General features: G+C 55.1%; 1 protein-coding gene across 1 annotated transcript in view; it reads right to left on the minus strand.

Annotated features, from left to right (window-relative positions):
* The window catches only part of ACAP1 (ArfGAP with coiled-coil, ankyrin repeat and PH domains 1), a 424776-nt gene that overhangs the window by 316285 nt on the left and 83750 nt on the right, over positions 1-24741 (minus strand). The window contains exon 2 of the mRNA XM_068273798.1: positions 8451-8508. Within this exon, the coding sequence (XP_068129899.1) occupies positions 8451-8508 (58 nt within the window). The remainder of the gene's footprint in view (positions 1-8450; positions 8509-24741) is intronic.

Consider the following 24741-nt stretch of genomic DNA (forward strand, 5'->3'; position numbering starts at 1 on the left):
GTAGTGTGGGGCTGGTGGAAGCCATCCTGTGGAGGTGTAGTGTGGGGCTGGTGGTGGAAGCCATCCTGTGGAGGTGTAGTGTTGGGCTGGTGGTGGAAGCCATGCTGTGGAGGTGTAGTGTGGGGCTGGTGGTGGAAGCCATGCTGTGGAGGTGTAGTGTCGGGCTGGTGGTGGAAGCCATCCTGTGGAGGTGTAGTGTGGGGCTGGTGGTGGAAGCCATCCTGTGGAGGTGTAGTGTGGGGCTGGTGGTGGAAGCCATCCTGTGGAGGTGTACTGTGGGGCTGGTGGTGGAAGCCATCCTGTGGAGGTGTAGTGTGGGGCTGGTGGTGGAAGCCATGCTGTGGAGGTGTATTGTGAGGGTGGTGGTGGAAGCCATCCTGTGGAGGTGTAGTGTAGGGGTGGTGGAAGCCATGCTGTGGAGGTGTAGTGTCGGGCTGGTGGTGGAAGCCATGCTGTGGAGGTGTAGTGTGGGGCTGGTGGAAGCCATGCTGTGGAGGTGTAGTGTGGGGCTGGTGGTGGAAGCCATGCTGTGGAGGTGTAGTGTGGGGCTGGTGGTGGAAGCCATGCTGTGGAGGTGTAGTGTGAGGCTGGTGGTGGAAGCCATGCTGTGGAGGTGTAGTGTGGGGCTGGTGGTGGAAGCCATGCTATAGAGGTGTAGTGTGGGGCTGGTGGTGGAAGCCATGCTGTGGAGGTGTAGTGTGAGGCTGGTGGTGGAAGCCATCCTGTGGAGGTGTAGTGTGGGGCTGGTGGAAGCCATGCTGTGGAGGTGTAGTGTGAAGCTGGTGGAAGCCATGCTGTGGAGGTGCAGTGTGAGGCTGGTGGTGGAAGCCATGCTGTGGGGGTGTAGTGTGGGCTGGTGGTGGAAGCCATGCTGTGGTGGTGTAGTGTGGGGCTGGTGGTGGAAGCCATGCTGTGGGGGTGTAGTGTGGGCTGGTGGTGGAAGCCATGCTGTGGAGGTGTAGTGTGGGGCTGGTGGTGGAAGCCATGCTGTGGAGGTGTAGTGTGGGGCTGGTGGTGGAAGCCATGCTGTGGAGGTGTAGTGTGAGGCTGGTGGTGGAAGCCATGCTGTGGAGGTGTAGTGTGGGGCTGGTGGTGGAAGCCATCCTGTGGAGGTGTAGTGTGAGGCTGGTGGTGGAAGCCATGCTGTGGAGGTGTAGTGTGGGGCTGGTGGAAGCCATGCTGTGGAGGTGCAGTGTGGGCTGGTGGTGGAAGCCATCCTGTGGAGGTGTAGTGTGGGGCTGGTGGTGGAAGCCATGCTGTGGAGGTGCAGTGTGGGCTGGTGGTGGAAGCCATCCTGTGGAGGTGTAGTGTGGGGCTGGTGGAGGAAGCCATGCTGTGGAGGTGTAGTGTGGGGCTGGTGGTGGAAACCATGCTGTGGAGGTGTAGTGTGGGGCTGGTGGTGGAAGCCATGCTGTGGAGGTGTAGTGTGGGGCTGGTGGTGGAAGCCATGCTGTGGGGGTGTAGTGTGGGGCTGGTGGTGGAAGCCATGCTGTGGAGGTGTAGTGTGGGGCTGGTGGTGGAAGCCATGCTGTGGAGGTGTAGTGTGGGGCTGGTGGTGGAATCCATGCTGTGGAGGTGTAGTGTGGGGCTGGTGGTGGAAGCCATCCTGTGGAGGTGCAGTGTGGGGCTGGTGGTGGAAGCCATGCTGTGGAGGTGTAGTGTGGGGCTGGTGGTGGAAGCCATGCTGTGGAGGTGTAGTGTGGGGCTGGTGGTGGAAGCCATGCTGTGGAGGTGTAGTGTGGGGCTGGTGGTGGAAGCCATCCTGTGGAGGTGCAGTGTGGGGCTGGTGGTGGAAGCCATCCTGTGGAGGTGTAGTGTGGGGCTGGTGGTGGAAGCCATGCTGTGGAGGTGTAGTGTGGGGCTGGTGGTGGAAGCCATCCTGTGGAGGTGCAGTGTGGGGCTGGTGGTGGAAGCCATGCTGTGGAGGTGTAGTGTGGGGCTGGTGGTGGAAGCCATGCTGTGGAGGTGTAGTGTGGGGCTGGTGGTGGAAGCCATCCTATGGAGGTGTAGTGTGGGGCTGGTGGTGGAAGCCATGCTGTGGAGGTGTAGTGTGGGGCTGGTGGTGGAAGCCATGCAGTGGAGGTGTAGTGTGAGGCTGGTGGTGGAAGCCATGCTGTGGAGGTGTAGTGTGGGGCTGGTGGTGGAAGCCATCCTGTTGAGGTGTAGTGTGGGGATGGTGGTGGAAGCCATGCTGTGGAGGTGTAGTGTGGGGCTGGTGGTGGAAGCCATGCTGTGGAGGTGTAGTGTGGGGCTGGTGGAAGCCATCCTGGGGAGATGTAGTGTGGGGCTGGTGGTGGATGCCATGCTGTGGAGGTGTAGTGTGGGGCTGGTGGTGGAAGCCATGCTGTGGAGGTGTAGTGTGGGGGTGGTGGTGGAAGCCATCCTGTGGAGGTGTAGTGTGGGGCTGGTGGAGGAAGCCATGCTGTGGAGGTGTAGTGTGGGGCTGGTGGTGGATGCCATGCTGTGGAGGTGTAGTGTGGGGCTGGTGGTGGAAGCCATCCTGTGGAGGTGTAGTGTGGGGCTGGTGGTGGAAGCCATGCTGTGGAAGTGTAGTGTCGGGCTGGTGGTGGAAGCCATGCTGTGGAGGTGTAGTGTGGGGCTGGTGGTGGAAGCCATGCTGTGGAGGTGTAGTGTGGGGCTGGTGGTGGAAGCCATCCTGTGGAGGTGTAGTGTGAGGCTGGTGGTGGAAGCCATGCTGTGGAGGTGTAGTGTGGGGCTGGTGGAAGCCATGCTGTGGAGGTGCAGTGTGGGCTGGTGGTGGAAGCCATCCTGTGGAGGTGTAGTGTGGGGCTGGTGGTGGAAGCCATGCTGTGGAGGTGCAGTGTGGGCTGGTGGTGGAAGCCATCCTGTGGAGGTGTAGTGTGGGGCTGGTGGAGGAAGCCATGCTGTGGAGGTGTAGTGTGGGGCTGGTGGTGGAAGCCATGCTGTGGAGGTGTAGTGTGGGGCTGGTGGTGGAAGCCATGCTGTGGAGGTGTAGTGTGGGGCTGGTGGTGGAAGCCATGCTGTGGGGGTGTAGTGTGGGGCTGGTGGTGGAAGCCATGCTGTGGAGGTGTAGTGTGGGGCTGGTGGTGGAAGCCATGCTGTGGAGGTGTAGTGTGGGGCTGGTGGTGGAATCCATGCTGTGGAGGTGTAGTGTGGGGCTGGTGGTGGAAGCCATCCTGTGGAGGTGCAGTGTGGGGCTGGTGGTGGAAGCCATGCTGTGGAGGTGTAGTGTGGGGCTGGTGGTGGAAGCCATGCTGTGGAGGTGTAGTGTGGGGCTGGTGGTGGAAGCCATGCTGTGGAGGTGTAGTGTGGGGCTGGTGGTGGAAGCCATCCTGTGGAGGTGCAGTGTGGGGCTGGTGGTGGAAGCCATCCTGTGGAGGTGTAGTGTGGGGCTGGTGGTGGAAGCCATGCTGTGGAGGTGTAGTGTGGGGCTGGTGGTGGAAGCCATCCTGTGGAGGTGCAGTGTGGGGCTGGTGGTGGAAGCCATGCTGTGGAGGTGTAGTGTGGGGCTGGTGGTGGAAGCCATGCTGTGGAGGTGTAGTGTGGGGCTGGTGGTGGAAGCCATCCTATGGAGGTGTAGTGTGGGGCTGGTGGTGGAAGCCATGCTGTGGAGGTGTAGTGTGGGGCTGGTGGTGGAAGCCATGCTGTGGAGGTGTAGTGTGAGGCTGGTGGTGGAAGCCATGCTGTGGAGGTGTAGTGTGGGGCTGGTGGTGGAAGCCATCCTGTTGAGGTGTAGTGTGGGGATGGTGGTGGAAGCCATGCTGTGGAGGTGTAGTGTGGGGCTGGTGGTGGAAGCCATGCTGTGGAGGTGTAGTGTGGGGCTGGTGGAAGCCATCCTGGGGAGATGTAGTGTGGGGCTGGTGGTGGATGCCATGCTGTGGAGGTGTAGTGTGGGGCTGGTGGTGGAAGCCATGCTGTGGAGGTGTAGTGTGGGGCTGGTGGTGGAAGCCATCCTGTGGAGGTGTAGTGTGGGGCTGGTGGAGGAAGCCATGCTGTGGAGGTGTAGTGTGGGGCTGGTGGTGGATGCCATGCTGTGGAGGTGTAGTGTGGGGCTGGTGGTGGAAGCCATCCTGTGGAGGTGTAGTGTGGGGCTGGTGGTGGAAGCCATGCTGTGGAAGTGTAGTGTCGGGCTGGTGGTGGAAGCCATGCTGTGGAGGTGTAGTGTGGGGCTGGTGGTGGAAGCCATGCTGTGGAGGTGTAGTGTGGGGCTGGTGGTGGAAGCCATCTTGTGGAGGTGTTGTGTGAGGCTGGTGGTGGAAGCCATCCTGTGGAGGTGCAGTGTGGGGCTGGTGGTGGAAGCCATGCTGTGGAGGTGCAGTGTGGGGCTGGTGGAAGCCATGCTGTGGAGGTGTAGTGTGGGGCTGGTGGAAGCCATCCTGGGGAGATGTAGTGTGGGGCTGGTGGTGGATGCCATGCTGTGGAGGTGTAGTGTGGGGCTGGTGGTGGAAGCCATGCTGTGGAGGTGTAGTGTGGGGCTGGTGGTGGAAGCCATCCTGTGGAGGTGTAGTGTGGGGCTGGTGGAGGAAGCCATGCTGTGGAGGTGTAGTGTGGGGCTGGTGGTGGATGCCATGCTGTGGAGGTGTAGTGTGGGGCTGGTGGTGGAAGCCATCCTGTGGAGGTGTAGTGTGGGGCTGGTGGTGGAAGCCATGCTGTGGAGGTGCAGTGTGGGGCTGGTGGAAGCCATCCTGTGGAGGTGTTGTGTGGGGCTGGTGGAAGCCATGCTGTGGAGGTGCAGTGTGGGGCTGGTGGTGGAAGCCATGCTGTGGAGGTGTAGTGTGGGGCTGGTGGTGGAAGCCATGCTGTGGAGGTGCAGTGTGGGGCTGGTGGTGGAAGCCATGCTGTGGAGGTGTAGTGTGGGGCTGGTGGTGAAAGCCATGCTGTGGAGGTGTAGTGTAGGGCTGGTGGAAGCCATCCTGTGGAGGTGTAGTGTGGGGCTGGTGGTGGAAGCCATGCTGTGGAGGTGTAGTGTGGGGCTGGTGGTGGAAGCCATGCTGTGGAGGTGTAGTGTGGGGCTGGTGGTGGAAGCCATGCTGTGGAGGTGTAGTGTGGGGCTGGTGGAAGCCATCCTGTGGAGGTGTTGTGTGGGGCTGGTGGTGGAAGCCATCCTGTGGAGGTGTAGTGTGGGGCTGGTGGAGGAAGCCATGCTGTGGAGGTGTAGTGTGGGGCTGGTGGTGGATGCCATGCTGTAGAGGTGTAGTGTCGGGCTGGTGGTGGAAGCCATCCTGTGGAGGTGTAGTGTGGGGCTGGTGGTGGAAGCCATGCTGTGGAGGTGTAGTGTGGGGCTGGTGGTGGAAGCCATGCTGTGGAGGTGTAGTGTGAAGCTGGTGGAAGCCATCCTGTGGAGGTGTAGTGTGGGGCTGGTGGTGGAAGCCATCCTGTGGAGGTGTAGTGTGGGGCTGGTGGAGGAAGCCATGCTGTGGAGGTGTAGTGTGGGGCTGGTGGTGGATGCCATGCTGTGGAGGTGTAGTGTGGGGCTGGTGGTGGAAGCCATCCTGTGGAGGTGTAGTGTGGGGCTGGTGGTGGAAGCCATTCTGTGGAGGTGTAGTGTGGGGCTGGTGGTGGAAGCCATCCTGTGGAGGTGTAGTGTGGGGCTGGTGGTGGAAGCCATCCTGTGGAGGTGTAGTGTGGGGCTGGTGGTGGAAGCCATCCTGTGGAGGTGTAGTGTGGGGCTGGTGGATGCCATGCTGTGGAGGTGTAGTGTGGGGCTGGTGGAAGCCATGCTGTGGAGGTGTAGTGTGGGGCTGGTGGTGGAAGCCATGCTGTGGAGGTGTAGTGTGGGGTTGGTGGTGGAAGCCATCCTGTGGAGGTGTAGTGTGGGGCAGGTGGTGGAAGCCATCCTGTGGAGGTGTAGTGTGGGGCTGGTGGAAGCCATCCTGTGGAGGTGTAGTGTGGGGCTGGTGGTGGAAGCCATGCTGTGGAGGTGTAGTGTGGGGCTGGTGGAGGCCATGCTGTGGAGGTGTAGTGTGGGGCTGGTGGTGGAAGCCATGCTGTGGAGGTGCAGTGTGGGGCTGGTGGAAGCCATCCTGTGGAGGTGTTGTGTGGGGCTGGTGGAAGCCATGCTGTGGAGGTGTAGTGTGGGGCTGGTGGAAGCCATGCTGTGGAGGTGTAGTGTGGGGCTGGTGGAAGCCATCCTGTGGAGGTGTAGTGTGGGGCTGGTGGTGGAAGCCATGCTGTGGAGGTGTAGTGTGGGGCTGGTGGTGGAAGCCATGCTGTGGAGGTGCAGTGTGGGGCTGGTGGAAGCCATCCTGTGGAGGTGTTGTGTGGGGCTGGTGGAAGCCATGCTGTGGAGGTGCAGTGTGAGGCTGGTGGTGGAAGCCATGCTGTGGAGGTGTAGTGTGAGGCTGGTGGTGGAAGCCATGCTGTGGAGGTGCAGTGTGGGGCTGGTGGAAACCATGCTGTGGAGGTGTAGTGTGGGGCTGGTGGTGGAAGCCATGCTGTGGAGGTGCAGTGTGGGGCTGGTGGTGGAAGCCATGCTGTGGAGGTGTAGTGTGAAGCTGGTGGAAGCCGTGCTGTGGAGGTGCAGTGTGGGGCTGGTGGTGGAAGCCATGCTGTGGAGGTGTAGTGTGGGGCTGGTGGTGGAAGCCATGCTGTGGAGGTGTAGTGTGGGGCTGGTGGTGGAAGCCATGCTGTGGAGGTGCAGTGTGGGGCTGGTGGAAGCCATCCTGTGGAGGTGTTGTGTGGGGCTGGTGGTGGAAGCCATGCTGTGGAGGTGTAGTGTGGGGCTGGTGGAAGCCATGCTGTGGAGGTGTAGTGTGAGGCTGGTGGTGGAAGCCATCCTGTGGAGGTGTAGTGTGGGGCTGGTGGTGGAAGCCATCCTGTGGAGGTGTAGTGTGGGGCTGGTGGTGGAAGCCATGCTGTGGAGGTGTAGTGTGGGGCTGGTGGAAGCCATGCTGTGGAGGTGTAGTGTGGGGCTGGTGGAAGCCATCCTGTGGAGGTGTAGTGTGAGGCTGGTGGTGGAAGCCATGCTGTGGAGGTGTAGTGTGGGGCTGGTGGTGGAAGCCATGCTGTGGAGGTGCAGTGTGGGGCTGGTGGTGGAAGCCATGCTGTGGAGGTGTAGTGTGGGGCTGGTGGTGGAAGCCATGCTGTGGAGGTGTAGTGTAGGGCTGGTGGAAGCCATCCTGTGGAGGTGTAGTGTGGGGCTGGTGGTGGAAGCCATGCTGTGGAGGTGTAGTGTGGGGCTGGTGGTGGAAGCCATCCTGTGGAGGTGTAGTGTGGGGCTGGTGGAAGTCATGCTGTGGAGGTGTAGTGTGGGGCTGGTGGTGGAAGCCATGCTGTGGAGGTGTAGTGTGGGGCTGGTGGTGGATGCCATGCTGTGGAGGTGCAGTGTGGGGCTGGTGGTGGAAGCCATCCTGTGGAGGTGTAGTGTGGGGCTAGTGGATGCCATGCTGTGGAGGTGCAGTGTGGGGCTGGTAGTCGAAGCCATGCTGTGGAGGTGTAGTGTGGGGCTGGTGGTGGAAGCCATGCTGTGGAGGTGTAGTGTCGGCCTGCTGGTGGAAGCCATCCTGTGGAGGTGTAGTGTGGGGCTGGTGGTGGAAGCCATGCTGTGGAGGTGTAGTGTGGGGCTGGTGGAAGCCATGCTGTGGAGGTGTAGTGTGGGGCTGGTGGTGGAAGCCATGCTGTGGGGGTGTCGTGTGGGGCTGGTGGAAGCCATGCTGTGGAGGTGTAGTGTGGGGCTGGTGGAAGCCATGCTGTGGAGGTGTAGTGTGGGGCTGGTGGTGGAAGCCATGCTGTGGAGGTGTAGTGTGGGGCTGGTGGTGGAAGCCATGCTGTGGAGGTGTAGTGTGGGGCTGGTGGAAGCCATCCTGTGGAGGTGTTGTGTGGGGCTGGTGGTGGAAGCCATCCTGTGGAGGTGTAGTGTGGGGCTGGTGGAGGAAGCCATGCTGTGGAGGTGTAGTGTGGGGCTGGTGGTGGAAGCCATGCTGTGGGGGTGTAGTGTGGGGCTGGTGGTGGAAGCCATCCTGTGGAGGTTTAGTGTGGGGCTGGTGGAAGCCCTGCTGTGGAAGTGTAGTGTGGGGCTGGTGGTGGAAGCCATGCTGTGGAGGTGTAGTGTGGGGCTGGTGGAAGCCATGCTGTGGAGGTGTAGTGTGGGGCTGGTGGTGGAAGCCATGCTGTGGAGGTGTAGTGTGGGGCTGGTGGTGGAAGCCATGCTGTGGAGGTGTAGTGTGGGGCTCGTGGAAGCCATGCTGTGGAGGTGCAGTGTGGGGCTGGTGGAAGCCATGCTGTGGAGGTGTAGTGTGGGGCTCGTGGAAGCCATGCTGTGGAGGTGCAGTGTGGGGCTGGTGGAAGCCATGCTGTGGAGGTGTAGTGTGGGGCTCGTGGAAGCCATGCTGTGGAGGTGCTAATACACCACACAGGACATTATTCTGGTATTATTCTGTACTCACACTGTAAACACACCCCACTGTCAAGAAATCTTAACTTGTTTTTAGAGAACCCTCACCCACCATGTGTTACACTTCAGCACTAACCTTCTCCAGACGGCCCTCCAGATCGAAAACTTCTGACTCAACCGTTTCCATGGCAGCCCTGAAAGTAACATAAAGGATTACTGGTTCAGTAAGAGGAGTGGTAGGTTCTTTTTAGTCACACAGTATTACTCCTGCGCACTCAAAACCAATTTAATACCATCAATTAAATAACAATAAAAATCATTCCACACACGAGTAGCTCCACTAAAATCACAACCACACTGTCACTCACATCCAGACACATCTGCAGGTATGCAGAGACCTTACACACCTCTCACACTGAGACCTTACACACCTCTCACACTGAGACCTTACACACCTCTCACACTGAGACCTTACACACCTCTCACACCGAGACCTTACACACCTCTCACACTGAGACCTTACACACCTCTCACACCGAGACCTTACACACCTCTCACACCGAGACCTTACACACCTCTCACACTGAGACCTTACACACCTCTCACACTGAGACCATACACACCTCTCACACTGAGACCATACACACCTCTCACACTGAGAGCGTACACACCTCTCACACCGAGACCTTACACCCCTCTCACACTGAGACCTTACACACCTCTCACACCGAGACCTTACACGCTTCTCACACCGAGACCTTACACACCTCTCACACCGAGACCTTACACAGCTCTCACACCGACACCTTACACGCCTCTCACACTGAGACCTTACACACCTCTCACACTGAGACCGTACACACCTCTCACACTGAGACCTTACACACCTCTCACACTGAGACCTTACACACCTCTCACACTGAGACCTTACGCACCTCTCACACTGAGACCTTACGCACCTCTCACACCGAGACCTTACACACCTCTCACACCGAGACCTTACACACCTCTCACACCGAGACCTTACACACCTCTCACACTGAGACCTTACACACCTCTCACACTGAGACCTTACACACCTCTCACACTGAGACCTTACACACCTCTCACACCGAGACCTTACACACCTCTCACACTGAGACCTTACACACCTCTCACACTGAGACCTTACACACCTCTCACACCGAGACCTTACACACCTCTCACACTGAGACCTTACACACCTCTCACACCAAGACCTTACACACCTCTCACACCGAGAAATTACACACCTCTCACACTGAGACCTTACACACCTCTCACACTGAGACCTTACACACCTCTCACACCGAGACCTTACACACCTCTCACACTGAGACCTTACACACTTCTCACACCGAGACCTTACACACCTCTCACACTGAGACCTTACACACCTCTCACACTGAGACCATACACACCTCCCACACTGAGACCATACACACCTCTCACACTGAGAGCGTACACACCTCTCACACTGAGACCTTACACACCTCTCACACCGAGACCTTACACGCTTCTCACACCGAGACCTTACACACCTCTCACACCGAGACCTTACACAGCTCTCACACCGTCACCTTACACGCCTCTCACACCGAGACCTTACACACCTCTCACACTGAGACCGTACACACCTCTCACACTGAGACCTTACACACCTCTCACACTGAGACCTTACACGCCTCTAACACTGAGACCTTACACTCCTCTCACACTGAGACCTTACACGCCTCTCACACTGAGACCTCTCACACCGAGACCTTACGCACCTCTCACACCGAGACCTTACCCACCTCTCACACCGAGACCTTACACGCCTCTCACACTGAGACCTTACACGCCTCTCACACTGAGACCTTACACGCCTCTCACACTGAGACCTTACACGCCTCTCACACTGAGACCTTACACGCCTCTCACACTGAGACCATACACACCTCTCACACTGAGACCTTACACACCTCTCACACTGAGACCTTACACGCCTCTCACACTGAGACCTTACACGCCTCTCACACTGAGACCTTACACGCCTCTCACACTGAGACCTTACACGCCTCTCACACTGAGACCTTACACGCCTCTCACACTGAGACCTTACACGCCTCTCACACTGAGACCATACACGCCTCTCACACTGAGACCTTACACGCCTCTCACACTGAGACCTTACACGCCTCTCACACTGAGACCTTACACGCCTCTCACACTGAGACCTTACACGCCTCTCACACTGAGACCATACACGCCTCTCACACTGAGACCATACACGCCTCTCACACTGAGACCTTACACACCTCTCACACTGAGACCTTACACACCTCTCACACTGAGACCTTACACACCTCTCACACTGAGACCTTACACACCTCTCACACCGAGACCTTACACACCTCTCACACTGAGACCTTACACACCTCTCACACTGAGACCTTACACACCTCTCACACTGAGACCTTACACACTTCTCACACCGAGACCATACACACCTCTCACACTGAGACCTTACACACCTCTCACACTGAGACCTTACACACCTCTCACACTGAGACCTTACACTCCTCTCACACTGAGACCTTACACACCTCTCACACTGAGACCTCACACACCTCTCACACTGAGACCTTACACACCTCTCACACTGAGACCTTACACACCTCTCACACTGAGACCATACACACCTCTCACACTGAGACCTTACACACCTCTCACACCGAGACCTTACACACCTCTCACTCCGAGACCTTACACACCTCTCACACTGAGACCTTACACACCTCTCACACTGAGACCTTACACACCTCTCACACCGAGACCTTACACACCTCTCACACTGAGACCTTACACACCTCTCACACCGAGACCTTACACGCCTCTCACACCGAGACCTTACACACCTCTCACACTGAGACCTTACACGCCTCTCACACTGAGACCTTACACACCTCTCACACTGAGACCTTACATGCCTCTCACACTGAGACATTACACGCCTCTCACACTGAGACCTTACACACCTCTCACACTGAGACCTTACATGCCTCTCACACCGAGACCTCACACACCTCTCACACTGAGACCTTACACACCTCTCACACTGAGACCTTACACACTTCTCACACCGAGACCTTACACACCTCTCACACCGAGACCTTACACACCTCTCACACTGAGACCTTACACACCTCTCACACCGAGACCTTACACACCTCTCACACCGAGACCTTACATGCCTCTCACACTGAGACCTTACACGCTTCTCACACCGAGACCTTACACACCTCTCACACTGAGACCTTACACACCTCTCACACTGAGACCTTACACCCCTCTCACACTGAGACCATACACACCTCTCACACTGAGACCTTACACACCTCTCACACCGAGACCTTACACACCTCTCACACTGAGACCTTACACACCTCTCACACTGAGACCTTACACACCTCTCACACCGAGACCTTACACACCTCTCACACTGAGACCTTACACACTTCTCACACCGAGACCTTACACACCTCTCACACTGAGACCTTACACACCTCCCACACTGAGACCATACACACCTCTCACACTGAGAGCGTACACACCTCTCACACTGAGACCTTACACACCTCTCACACCGAGACCTTACACAGCTCTCACACCGTCACCTTACACGCCTCTCACACCGAGACCTTACACACCTCTCACACTGAGACCGTACACACCTCTCACACTGAGACCTTACACACCTCTCACACTGAGACCTTACACGCCTCTAACACTGAGACCTTACACTCCTCTCACACTGAGACCTTACACGCCTCTCACACTGAGACCTCTCACACCGAGACCTTACGCACCTCTCACACCGAGACCTTACCCACCTCTCACACCGAGACCTTACACGCCTCTCACACCGAGACCTTACACGCCTCTCACACTGAGACCTTACACGCCTCTCACACTGAGACCTTACACGCCTCTCACACTGAGACCTTACACGCCTCTCACACTGAGACCTTACACGCCTCTCACACTGAGACCTTACACGCCTCTCACACTGAGACCATACACGCCTCTCACACTGAGACCTTACACACCTCTCACACTGAGACCTTACACGCCTCTCACACTGAGACCTTACACGCCTCTCACACTGAGACCATACACGCCTCTCACACTGACACCTTACACGCCTCTCACACTGAGACCTTACACGCCTCTCACACTGAGACCTTAGACACCTCTCACACTGAGACCTTACACGCCTCTCACACTGAGACCTTACACGCCTCTCACACTGAGACCATACACACCTCTCACACTGACACCTTACACGCCTCTCACACTGAGACCTTACACGCCTCTCACACTGAGACCTTACACGCCTCTCACACTGAGACCATACACACCGCACACCAAGACCTTACACATCTCTCACACTGAGACCTTACACGCCTCTCACACGGAGACCTTACACACTTCTCACACCGAGACCTTACACACCTCTCACACCGAGACCTTACACACCTCTCACACCGAGACCTTACACACCTCTCACACTGAGACCTTACGCACCTCTCACACTGAGACCTTACGCGCCTCTCACACTGAGACCTTACACACCTCTCACACTGAGATCATACACACCTCTCACACTGAGACCTTATACACCTCTCACACTGAGACCATACACACCTCTCACACCGAGACCTTACACACCTCTCACACTGAGACCTTACACACCTCTCACACTAAGACCTTACACACCTCTCAAACTGAGACCTTACACACCTCTCACACTGAGACCTTACACACCTCTCACACTGAGACCATACACACCTCTCACACTGAGACCTTACACACCTCTCACACTGAGACCTTACACACCTCTCAAACTGAGACCTTACACACCTCTCACACCGAGACCTTACACACCTCTCACTCTGAGACCTTACACACCTCTCACACAGAGACCTTACACGCCTCTCACACTGAGACCTTACACGCCTCTCACACCGAGACCTTACACACCTCTCACACTGAGACCTTACACACCTCTCACACTGAGACCTTACACACCTCTCACACTGAGACCTTACACACCTCTCACACCGAGACCTTACACACCTCTCACACTGAGACCTTACACACTTCTCACACCGAGACCTTACACACCTCTCACACTGAGACCTTACACACCTCTCACACTGAGACCATACACACCTCCCACACTGAGACCATACACACCTCTCACACTGAGACCTTACGCACCTCTCACACCGAGACCTTACACACCTCTCACACCGAGACCTTACACACCTCTCACACTAAGACCTTACACACCTCTCACACTGAGACCTTACACACCTCTCACACTGAGACCTTACACACCTCTCACACTGAGACCTTACACACCTCTCACACTGAGACCTTACACACCTCTCACACTGAGACCTTACACACCTCTCACACTGAGACCTTACACACCTCTCACACTGAGACCATACACACCTCTCACACTGAGACCTCACACACCTCTCAGACTGAGACCTTACACACCTCTCACACTGAGACCTTACACACCTCTCACACTGAGACCATACACACCTCTCACACTGAGACCTTACACACCTCTCACACTGAGACCTTACACGCCTCTCACACCGAGACCTTACACACCTCTCACACTGAGACCGTACACACCTCTCACACTGAGACCTTACACACCTCTCACACTGAGACCTTACACGCCTCTAACACTGAGACCTTACACTCCTCTCACACTGAGACCTTACACGCCTCTCACACTGAGACCTTACACGCCTCTCACACTGAGACCTCTCACACCGAGACCTTACGCACCTCTCACACCGAGACCTTACCCACCTCTCACACCGAGACCTTACACGCCTCTCACACTGAGACCTTACACGCCTCTCACACTGAGACCTTACACGCCTCTCACACTGAGACCTTACACGCCTCTCACACTGAGACCTTACACGCCTCTCACACTGAGACCTTACACGCCTCTCACACTGAGACCTTACACGCCTCTCACACTGAGACCATACACGCCTCTCACACTGAGACCTTACACACCTCTCACACTGAGACCTTACACGCCTCTCACACTGAGACCTTACACGCCTCTCACACTGAGACCATACACGCCTCTCACACTGACACCTTACACGCCTCTCACACTGAGACTTTACACGCCTCTCACACTGAGACCTTAGACACCTCTCACACTGAGACCTTACACGCCTCTCACACTGAGACCTTACACGCCTCTCACACTGAGACCATACACACCTCTCACACTGACACCTTACACGCCTCTCACACTGAGACCTTACACGCCTCTCACACTGAGACCTTACACGCCTCTCACACTGAGATCATACACACCGCACACCAAAACCTTACACATCTCTCACACTGAGACCTTACACGCCTCTCACACGGAGACCTTACACACTTCTCACACCGAGACCTTACACACCTCTCACACCGAGACCTTACACACCTCTCACACCGAGACCTTACACACCTCTCACACTGAGACCTTACGCACCTCTCACACTGAGACCTTACGCGCCTCTCACACTGAGACCTTACACACCTCTCACACTGAGATCATACACACCTCTCACACTGAGACCTTATACACCTCTCACACTGAGACCATACACACCTCTCACACCGAGACCTTACACACCTCTCACACTGAGACCTTACACACCTCTCACACTGAGACCTTACACACCTCTCACACTGAGACCTTACACACCTCTCACACTGAGACCTTACACACCTCTCACACTGAGACCTTACACACCTCTCACACTGAGACCATACACACCTCTCACACTGAGACCTTACACACCTCTCACACTGAGACCATACACACCTCTCACACTGAGACCTTACACACCTCTCACACTGAGACCTTACACACCTCTCAAACTGAGACCTTACACACCTCTCACACCGAGACCTTACACACCTCTCACTCTGAGACCTTACACACCTCTCACACTGAGACCTCTCACACAGAGACCTTACACGCCTCTCACACTGAGACCTTACACGCCTCTCACACTGAGACCTTACACGCCTCTCACACTGAGACCATACACACCTCTCACACTGAGACCTTACACGCCTCTCACACTGAGACCTTACACGCCTCTCACACTGAGACCTTACACGCCTCTCACACTGAGACCTTACACGCCTCTCACACTGAGACCATACACACCGCACACCGAGACCTTACACATCTCTCACACTGAGACCTTACACGCCTCTCACACCGAGACCTTACACACCTCTCACACCGAGACCTTACACACCTCTCACACCGAGACCTTACACACCTCTCACACCGAGACCTTACACGCCTCTCACACTGAGACCTCACACACCTCTCACACTGAGACCTTATACACCTCTCACACTGAGACCTTACACGCCTCTCACACTGAGACCTTACACGCCTCTCACACCGAGACCTTACACACCTCTCACACTGAGACCTTACACACCTCTCACACTGAGATCATACACACCTCTCACACTGAGACCTTATACACCTCTCACACTGACACCATACACACCTCTCACACCGAGACCTTACACACCTCTCACACTGAGACCTTACACACCTCTCAAACTGAGACCTTACACGCCTCTCACACTGAGACCTTACACGCCTCTCACACTGAGACCTTAGACACCTCTCACACTGAGACCTTACACACCTCTCACACTGAGACCTTACACACCTCTCACACTGAGACCTTACACGCCTCTCACACTGAGACCTTACACGCCTCTCACACTGAGACCATACACGCCTCTCACACTGAGACCTTACACACCTCTCACACTGAGACCTTACACGCCTCTCACACTGAGACCTTACACACCTCTCACACTGAGACCTTACACGCCTCTCACACTGAGACCTTACACGCCTCTCACACTGAGACCTTACACGCCTCTCACACTGAGACCATACACACCTCCCACACTGAGACCATACACACCTCTCACACTGAGAGCGTACACACCTCTCACACTGAGACCTTACACGCCTCTCACACTGAGACCTTACACGCCTCTCACACTGAGACCATACACGCCTCTCACACTGAGACCTTACACGCCTCTCACACTGAGACCATACACGCCTCTCACACTGAGACCTTACACACCTCTCACACTGAGACCTTACACGCCTCTCACACTGAGACCTTACACGCCTCTCACACTGAGACCTTACACGCCTCTCACACTGAGACCATACACACCTCCCACACTGAGACCATACACACCTCTCACACTGAGAGCGTACACACCTCTCACACTGAGACCTTACACACCTCTCACACCGAGACCTTACACGCTTCTCACACCGAGACCTTACACACCTCTCACACCGAGACCTTACACAGCTCTCACACCGACACCTTACACGCCTCTCACACCGAGACCTTACACGCCTCTCACACTGAGACCGTACACACCTCTCACACTGAGACCTTACACACCTCTCACACTGAGACCTTACATGCCTCTCACACTGAGACCTCTCACACCGAGACCTTACGCACCTCTCACACCGAGACCTTACCCACCTCTCACACCGAGACCTTACACGCCTCTCACACTGAGACCTTACACGCCTCTCACACTGAGACCTTACACGCCTCTCACACTGAGACCTTACACGCCTCTCACACTGAGACCTTACACGCCTCTCACACTAAGACCTTACACGCCTCTCACACTGAGACCTTACACGCCTCTCACACTGAGACCATACACGCCTCTCACACTGAGACCTTACACGCCTCTCACACTGAGACCATACACGCCTCTCACACTGAGACCTTACACACCTCTCACACTGAGACCTTACACGCCTCTCACACTGACACCTTACACGCCTCTCACACTGAGACCTTACACACCTCTCACACTGAGACCTTAGACACCTCTCACACTGAGACCTTACACGCCTCTCACACTGAGACCTTACACGCCTCTCACAGAGACCATACACACCTCTCACACTGACACCTTACACGCCTCTCACACTGAGACCTTACACGCCTCTCACACTGAGACCTTACACGCCTCTCACACTGAGACCATACACACCGCACACCAAGACCTTACACATCTCTCCCACTGAGACCTTACACACCTCTCACACTGAGACCATACACACCTCTCACACTGAGACCTTACACGCCTCTCACACTGAGACCTTATACACCTCTCACACCGAGACCTTACACACCTCTCACACCGAGACCTTACACACCTCTCACACCGAGACCTTACACACCTCTCACACTGAGACCTCACACTCCTCTCACACTGAGACCTTACACACCTCTCACACTGAGACCATACACACCTCTCACACTGAGACCTTGCACCCCTTCACACTGAGACCTTACACACCTCTCACACTGAGACCTTACATACCTCTCACACCGAGACCTTACACACCTCTCACACCGAGACCTTACACACCTCTCACACTGAGACCTTACACACCTCTCACACTGAGACCTTACACACCTCTCACACTGAGACCTTACACACCTCTCACACTGAGACCTTACACACCTCTAACACTGAGACCTTACACACCTCTCACACTGAGACCTTACACACCTCTCACACTGAGACCATACACACCTCTCACACCGATACCATACACACCTCTCACACCGAGACCTTACACACCTCTCACACTGAGACCTCACACACCTCTCACACCGACACCTTACACGCCTCTCACACCGAGACCTTACGCACCTCTCACACTGAGACCTTATACTGAGACCTTACACACCTCTCACACTGAGACCTTACACACCTCTCACACTGAGACCTTACGCACCTCTCACACTGAGACCTTACGCACCTCTCACACTGAGACCATACACACCTCTCACACTGAGACCTTGCACACCTCTCACACTGAGACCTTACACACCTCTCACACTGAGACCTTACACACCTCTCACACCGAGACCTTACACACCTCTCACACCGAGACCTTACACACCTCTCACACCGAGACCTTACACACCTCTCACACTGAGACCTTACACACCTCTCACACTGAGACCTTACACACCTCTCACACTGAGACCTCACACGCCTCTCACACTGAGACCTTACACGCCTCTCACACTGAGACCTTACACGCCTCTCACACTGAGACCATACACACCTCTCACACTGAGACCTTACACACCTCTTACACTGAGACCTTACACACCTCTCACACTGAGACCTTACACACCTCTCACACTGAGACCTTGCACACCTCTCACACTGAGACCTTACACGCCTCTCACACTGAGACCTTACACACCTCTCACACTGAGACCATACACACCTCTCACACTGAGACCTTACACACCTCTCACACTGAGACCTTACACACCTCTCACACTGAGACCTTACACACCTCTTACACCGAGACCTTACACACCTCTCACACTGAGACCTTACACACCTCTCACACTGAGACCTCTCACACCGAGACCTTACACGCCTCTCACACTGAGACCTTACACGCCTCTCACACTGAGACCTTACACGCCTCTCACACTGAGACCATACACACCTCTCACACTGAGACCTTACACGCCTCTCACACTGAGACCTTACACGCCTCTCACACTGAGACCTTACACGCCTCTCACACTGAGACCTTACACACCTCTCACACTGAGACCTTACACGCCTCTCACACTGAGACCTTACACACCTCTCACACTGAGACCTTAAACATCTCTCACACTGAGACCTTACACACCTCTCACACAGAGACCTTACACACCTCTTACACCGAGACCTTACACACCTCTCACACTGAGACCTTACACACCTCTCACACTGAGACCTCTCACACGGAGACCTTACACGCCTCTCACACTGAGACCTTACACGCCTCTCACACTGAGACCTTACACGCCTCTCACACTGAGACCATACACACCTCTCACACTGAGACCTTACACGCCTCTCACACTGAGACCTTACACGCCTCTCACACTGAGACCTTACACGCCTCTCACACTGAGACCTTACACGCCTCTCACACTGAGACCATACACACCGCACACCGAGACCTTACACGCCTCTCACACCGAGACCTTACACACCTCTCACACCGAGACCTTACACGCCTCTCACACTGAGACCTTACACACCTCTCACACTGAGACCTTACGCACCTCTCACACTGAGACCTTACACGCCTCTCACACTGAGATCATACAAGCCTCTCACACTGAGACCTTATACACCTCTCACACTGACACCATACACACCTCTCACACCGAGACCTTACACACCTCTCACACTAAGACCTTACGCACCTCTCACACTGAGACCTTACGCACCTCTCACACTGAGACCTTACACGCCTCTCACACTGAAATCATACACACCTCTCACACTGAGACCTTATACACCTCTCACACTGAGACCTTACACACCTCTCACACTGAGACCTTACACACCTCTCACACTGAGACCATACACACCTCTCACACTGAGACCTTACACGCCTCTCACACTGAGACCTTACACGCCTCTCACACCGAGACCTTACACACCTCTCACACTGAGACCTTACACACCTCTCACACTGAGACCTTACACACCTCTCAAACTGAGACCTTATACACCTCTCACACTGACACCATACACACCTCTCACACCGAGACCTTACACACCTCTCACACTAAGACCTTACGCACCTCTCACACTGAGACCTTACGCACCTCTCACACTGAGACCTTACACGCCTCTCACACTGAAATCATACACACCTCTCACACTGAGACCATACACACCTCTCACACTGAGACCTTACACACCTCTCACACTGAGACCTTACACACCTCTCAAACTGAGACCTTACACACCTCTCACACTGAGACCTCACACACCTCTCACACTGAGACCTTACACACCTCTCACACCGAGACCTTACACACCTCTCACACTGAGACCTTACACACCTCTCACACCGAGACCTTACACACCTCTCACACTGAGACCTTACATGCCTCTCACACTGAGACCTTACACGCTTCTCACACTGAGACCTTACACGCCTCTCACACTGAGACCTTACACACCTCTCACACTGAGACCTTACACACCTCTCACACTGAGACCTTACACGCCTCTCACACTGAGACCTCACACCTCTCACACTGAGACCTCACACACCTCTCACACTGAGACCTTACACACCTCTCACACTGAGACCTTACACGCCTCTCACACTGAGACCATACACGCCTCTCACACTGAGACCTTACACGCCTCTCACACTGAGACCTTACACGCCTCTCACACCGAGACCTTACACACCTCTCACACCGAGACCTTACACACCTCTCACACCGAGACCTTACACACCTCTCACACTGAGACCTTACACACCTCTCACACTGAGACCTTACACACCTCTCACACTGAGACCTTACACACCGCACACCGAGACCTTACACACCTCTCACACTGAGACCTTACACGCCTCTCACACTGAGACCTTACACGCCTCTCACACTGAGACCATACACACCTCTCACACCGAGACCTTACACACCTCTCACACCGAGATCTTACACACCTCTCACACTGAGAACTCACACACCTCTCACACTGAGACCATACACACCTCTCACACTGAGACCTTACACACCTCTCACACTGAGACCTTACACACCTCTCACACTGAGAACTTACACACCTCTCACACCGAGACCTTACACACCTCTCACACCGAGACCTTACACACCTCTCACACTGAGACCTTACACACCTCTCACACTGAGACCTTACACGCCTCTCACACTGAGACCTTACACGCCTCTCACACTGAGACCTTACACACCTCTCACACTGAGACCTTACGCACCTCTCACACCGAGACCTTACACACCTCTCACACTGAGACCTCACACACCTCTCACACTGAGACCTCACACGCCTCTCACACTGAGACCTTACACACCTCTCACACTGAGACCATACACACCTCTCACACTGAGACCTTGCACCCCTGCACACTGAGACCTTACATACCTCTCACACCAAGACCTTACACACCTCTCACACCGAGAACTTACACACCTCTCACACTGAGACCTTACACACCTCTCACACCGAGACCTTACACACCTCTCACACTGAGACCTTACACACCTCTCACACTGAGACCTTACACACCTCTCACACTGAGACCTTACACACCTCTCACACTGAGACCTTACACACCTCTAACACTGAGACCTTACACACCTCTCACACTGAGACCTTACACACCTCTCACACTGAGACCATACACACCTCTCACACCGAGACCTTACACACCTCTCACACTGAGACCTCACACACCTCTCACACCGACACCTTACACGCCTCTCACACCGAGACCTTACGCACCTCTCACACTGAGACCTTATACTGAGACCTTACACACCTCTCACACTGAGACCTTACACACCTCTCACACTGAGACCTTACGCACCTCTCACACTGAGACCTTACGCACCTCTCACACTGAGACCATACACACCTCTCACACTGAGACCTTGCACACCTCTCACACTGAGACCTTACACACCTCTCACACTGAGACCTTACACACCTCTCACACCGAGACCTTACACACCTCTCACACCGAGACCTTACACACCTCTCACACCGAGACCTTACACACCTCTCACACTGAGACCTTACACACCTCTCACACTGAGACCTTACACACCTCTCACACTGAGACCTCACACGCCTCTCACACTGAGACCTTACACGCCTCTCACACTGAGACCTTACACGCCTCTCACACTGAGACCATACACACCTCTCACACTGAGACCTTACACACCTCTTACACTGAGACCTTACACACCTCTCACACTGAGACCTTGCACACCTCTCACACTGAGACCTTACACGCCTCTCACACTGAGACCTTACACACCTCTCACACTGAGACCATACACACCTCTCACACCGAGACCTTACACACCTCTCACACTGAGACCTTACACACCTCTCACACTGAGACCTTACACACCTCTTACACCGAGACCTTACACACCTCTCACACTGAGACCTTACACACCTCTCACACTGAGACCTCTCACACCGAGACCTTACACGCCTCTCACACTGAGACCTTACACGCCTCTCACACTGAGACCTTACACGCCTCTCACACTGAGACCATACACACCTCTCACACTGAGACCTTACACGCCTCTCACACTGAGACCTTACACGCCTCTCACACTGAGACCTTACACGCCTCTCACACTGAGACCTTACACGCCTCTCACACTGAGACCTTACACACCTCTCACACTGAGACCTTAAACATCTCTCACACTGAGACCTTACACACCTCTCACACTGAGACCTTACACACCTCTTACACCGAGACCTTACACACCTCTCACACTGAGACCTTACACACCTCTCACACTGAGACCTCTCACACGGAGACCTTACACGCCTCTCACACTGAGACCTTACACGCCTCTCACACTGAGACCTTACACGCCTCTCACACTGAGACCATACACACCTCTCACACTGAGACCTTACACGCCTCTCACACTGAGACCTTACACATCTCTCACACTGAGACCTTACACGCCTCTCACACCGAGACCTTACACACCTCTCACACCGAGACCTTACACACCTCTCACACCGAGACCTTACACACCTCTCACACCGAGACCTTACACGCCTCTCACACTGAGACCTCACACGCCTCTCACACTGAGACCTTACACACCTCTCACACTGAGACCATTCACACCTCTCACACTGAGACCTTGCACCCCTGCACACTGAGACCTTACATACCTCTCACACCAAGACCTTACACACCTCTCACACCGAGAACTTACACACCTCTCACACTGAGACCTTACACACCTCTCACACCGAGACCTTACACACCTCTAACACTGAGACCTTACACACCTCTCACACCGAGACCTTACACACCTCTCACACTGAGACCTTACACACCTCTCACACCGAGACCTTACACACCTCTCACACTGAGACCTTACACACCTCTCACACAGACCTTACACACCTCTCAAACTGAGACCTTACACACCTCTCACACCGAGACCTTACACACCTCTCACACCGAGACCTTACACACCTCTCACACTGAGACCTCTCACACGGAGACCTTACATACCTCTCACACCAAGACCTTACACACCTCTCACACCGAGAACTTACACACCTCTCACACTGAGACCTTACACACCTCTCACACTGAGACCTTACACACCTCTCACACTGAGACCTTACACACCTCTCACACTGAGACCTTACACACCTCTAACACTGAGACCTTACACACCTCTCACACTGAGACCTTACACACCTCTCACACTGAGACCATACACACCTCTCACACCGATACCACACACACCTCTCACACCGAGACCTTACACACCTCTCACACTGAGACCTCACACACCTCTCACACCGACACCTTACACGCCTCTCACACCGAGACCTTACGCACCTCTCACACTGAGACCTTATACTGAGACCTTACACACCTCTCACACTGAGACCTTACACACCTCTCACACTGAGACCTTACGCACCTCTCACACTGAGACCTTACGCACCTCTCACACTGAGACCATACACACCTCTCACACTGAGACCTTGCACACCTCTCACACTGAGACCTTACACACCTCTCACACTGAGACCTTACACACCTCTCACACCGAGACCTTACACACCTCTCACACCGAGACCTTACACACCTCTCACACCGAGACCTTACACACCTCTCACACTGAGACCTTACACACCTCTCACACTGAGACCTTACACACCTCTCACACTGAGACCTCACACGCCTCTCACACTGAGACCTTACACGCCTCTCACACTGAGACCTTACACGCCTCTCACACTGAGACCATACACACCTCTCACACTGAGACCTTACACACCTCTTACACTGAGACCTTACACACCTCTCACACTGAGACCTTGCACACCTCTCACACTGAGACCTTACACGCCTCTCACACTGAGACCTTACACACCTCTCACACTGAGACCATACACACCTCTCACACCGAGACCTTACACACCTCTCACACTGAGACCTTACACACCTCTCACACTGAGACCTTACACACCTCTTACACCGAGACCTTACACACCTCTCACACTGAGACCTTACACACCTCTCACACTGAGACCTCTCACACCGAGACCTTACACGCCTCTCACACTGAGACCTTACACGCCTCTCACACTGAGACCATACACGCCTCTCACACTGACACCTTACA

This window comes from Hyperolius riggenbachi, chromosome 3, assembly GCF_040937935.1.
Source record: "Hyperolius riggenbachi isolate aHypRig1 chromosome 3, aHypRig1.pri, whole genome shotgun sequence".
In the NCBI taxonomy this organism is placed as follows: domain Eukaryota; kingdom Metazoa; phylum Chordata; class Amphibia; order Anura; family Hyperoliidae; genus Hyperolius; species Hyperolius riggenbachi.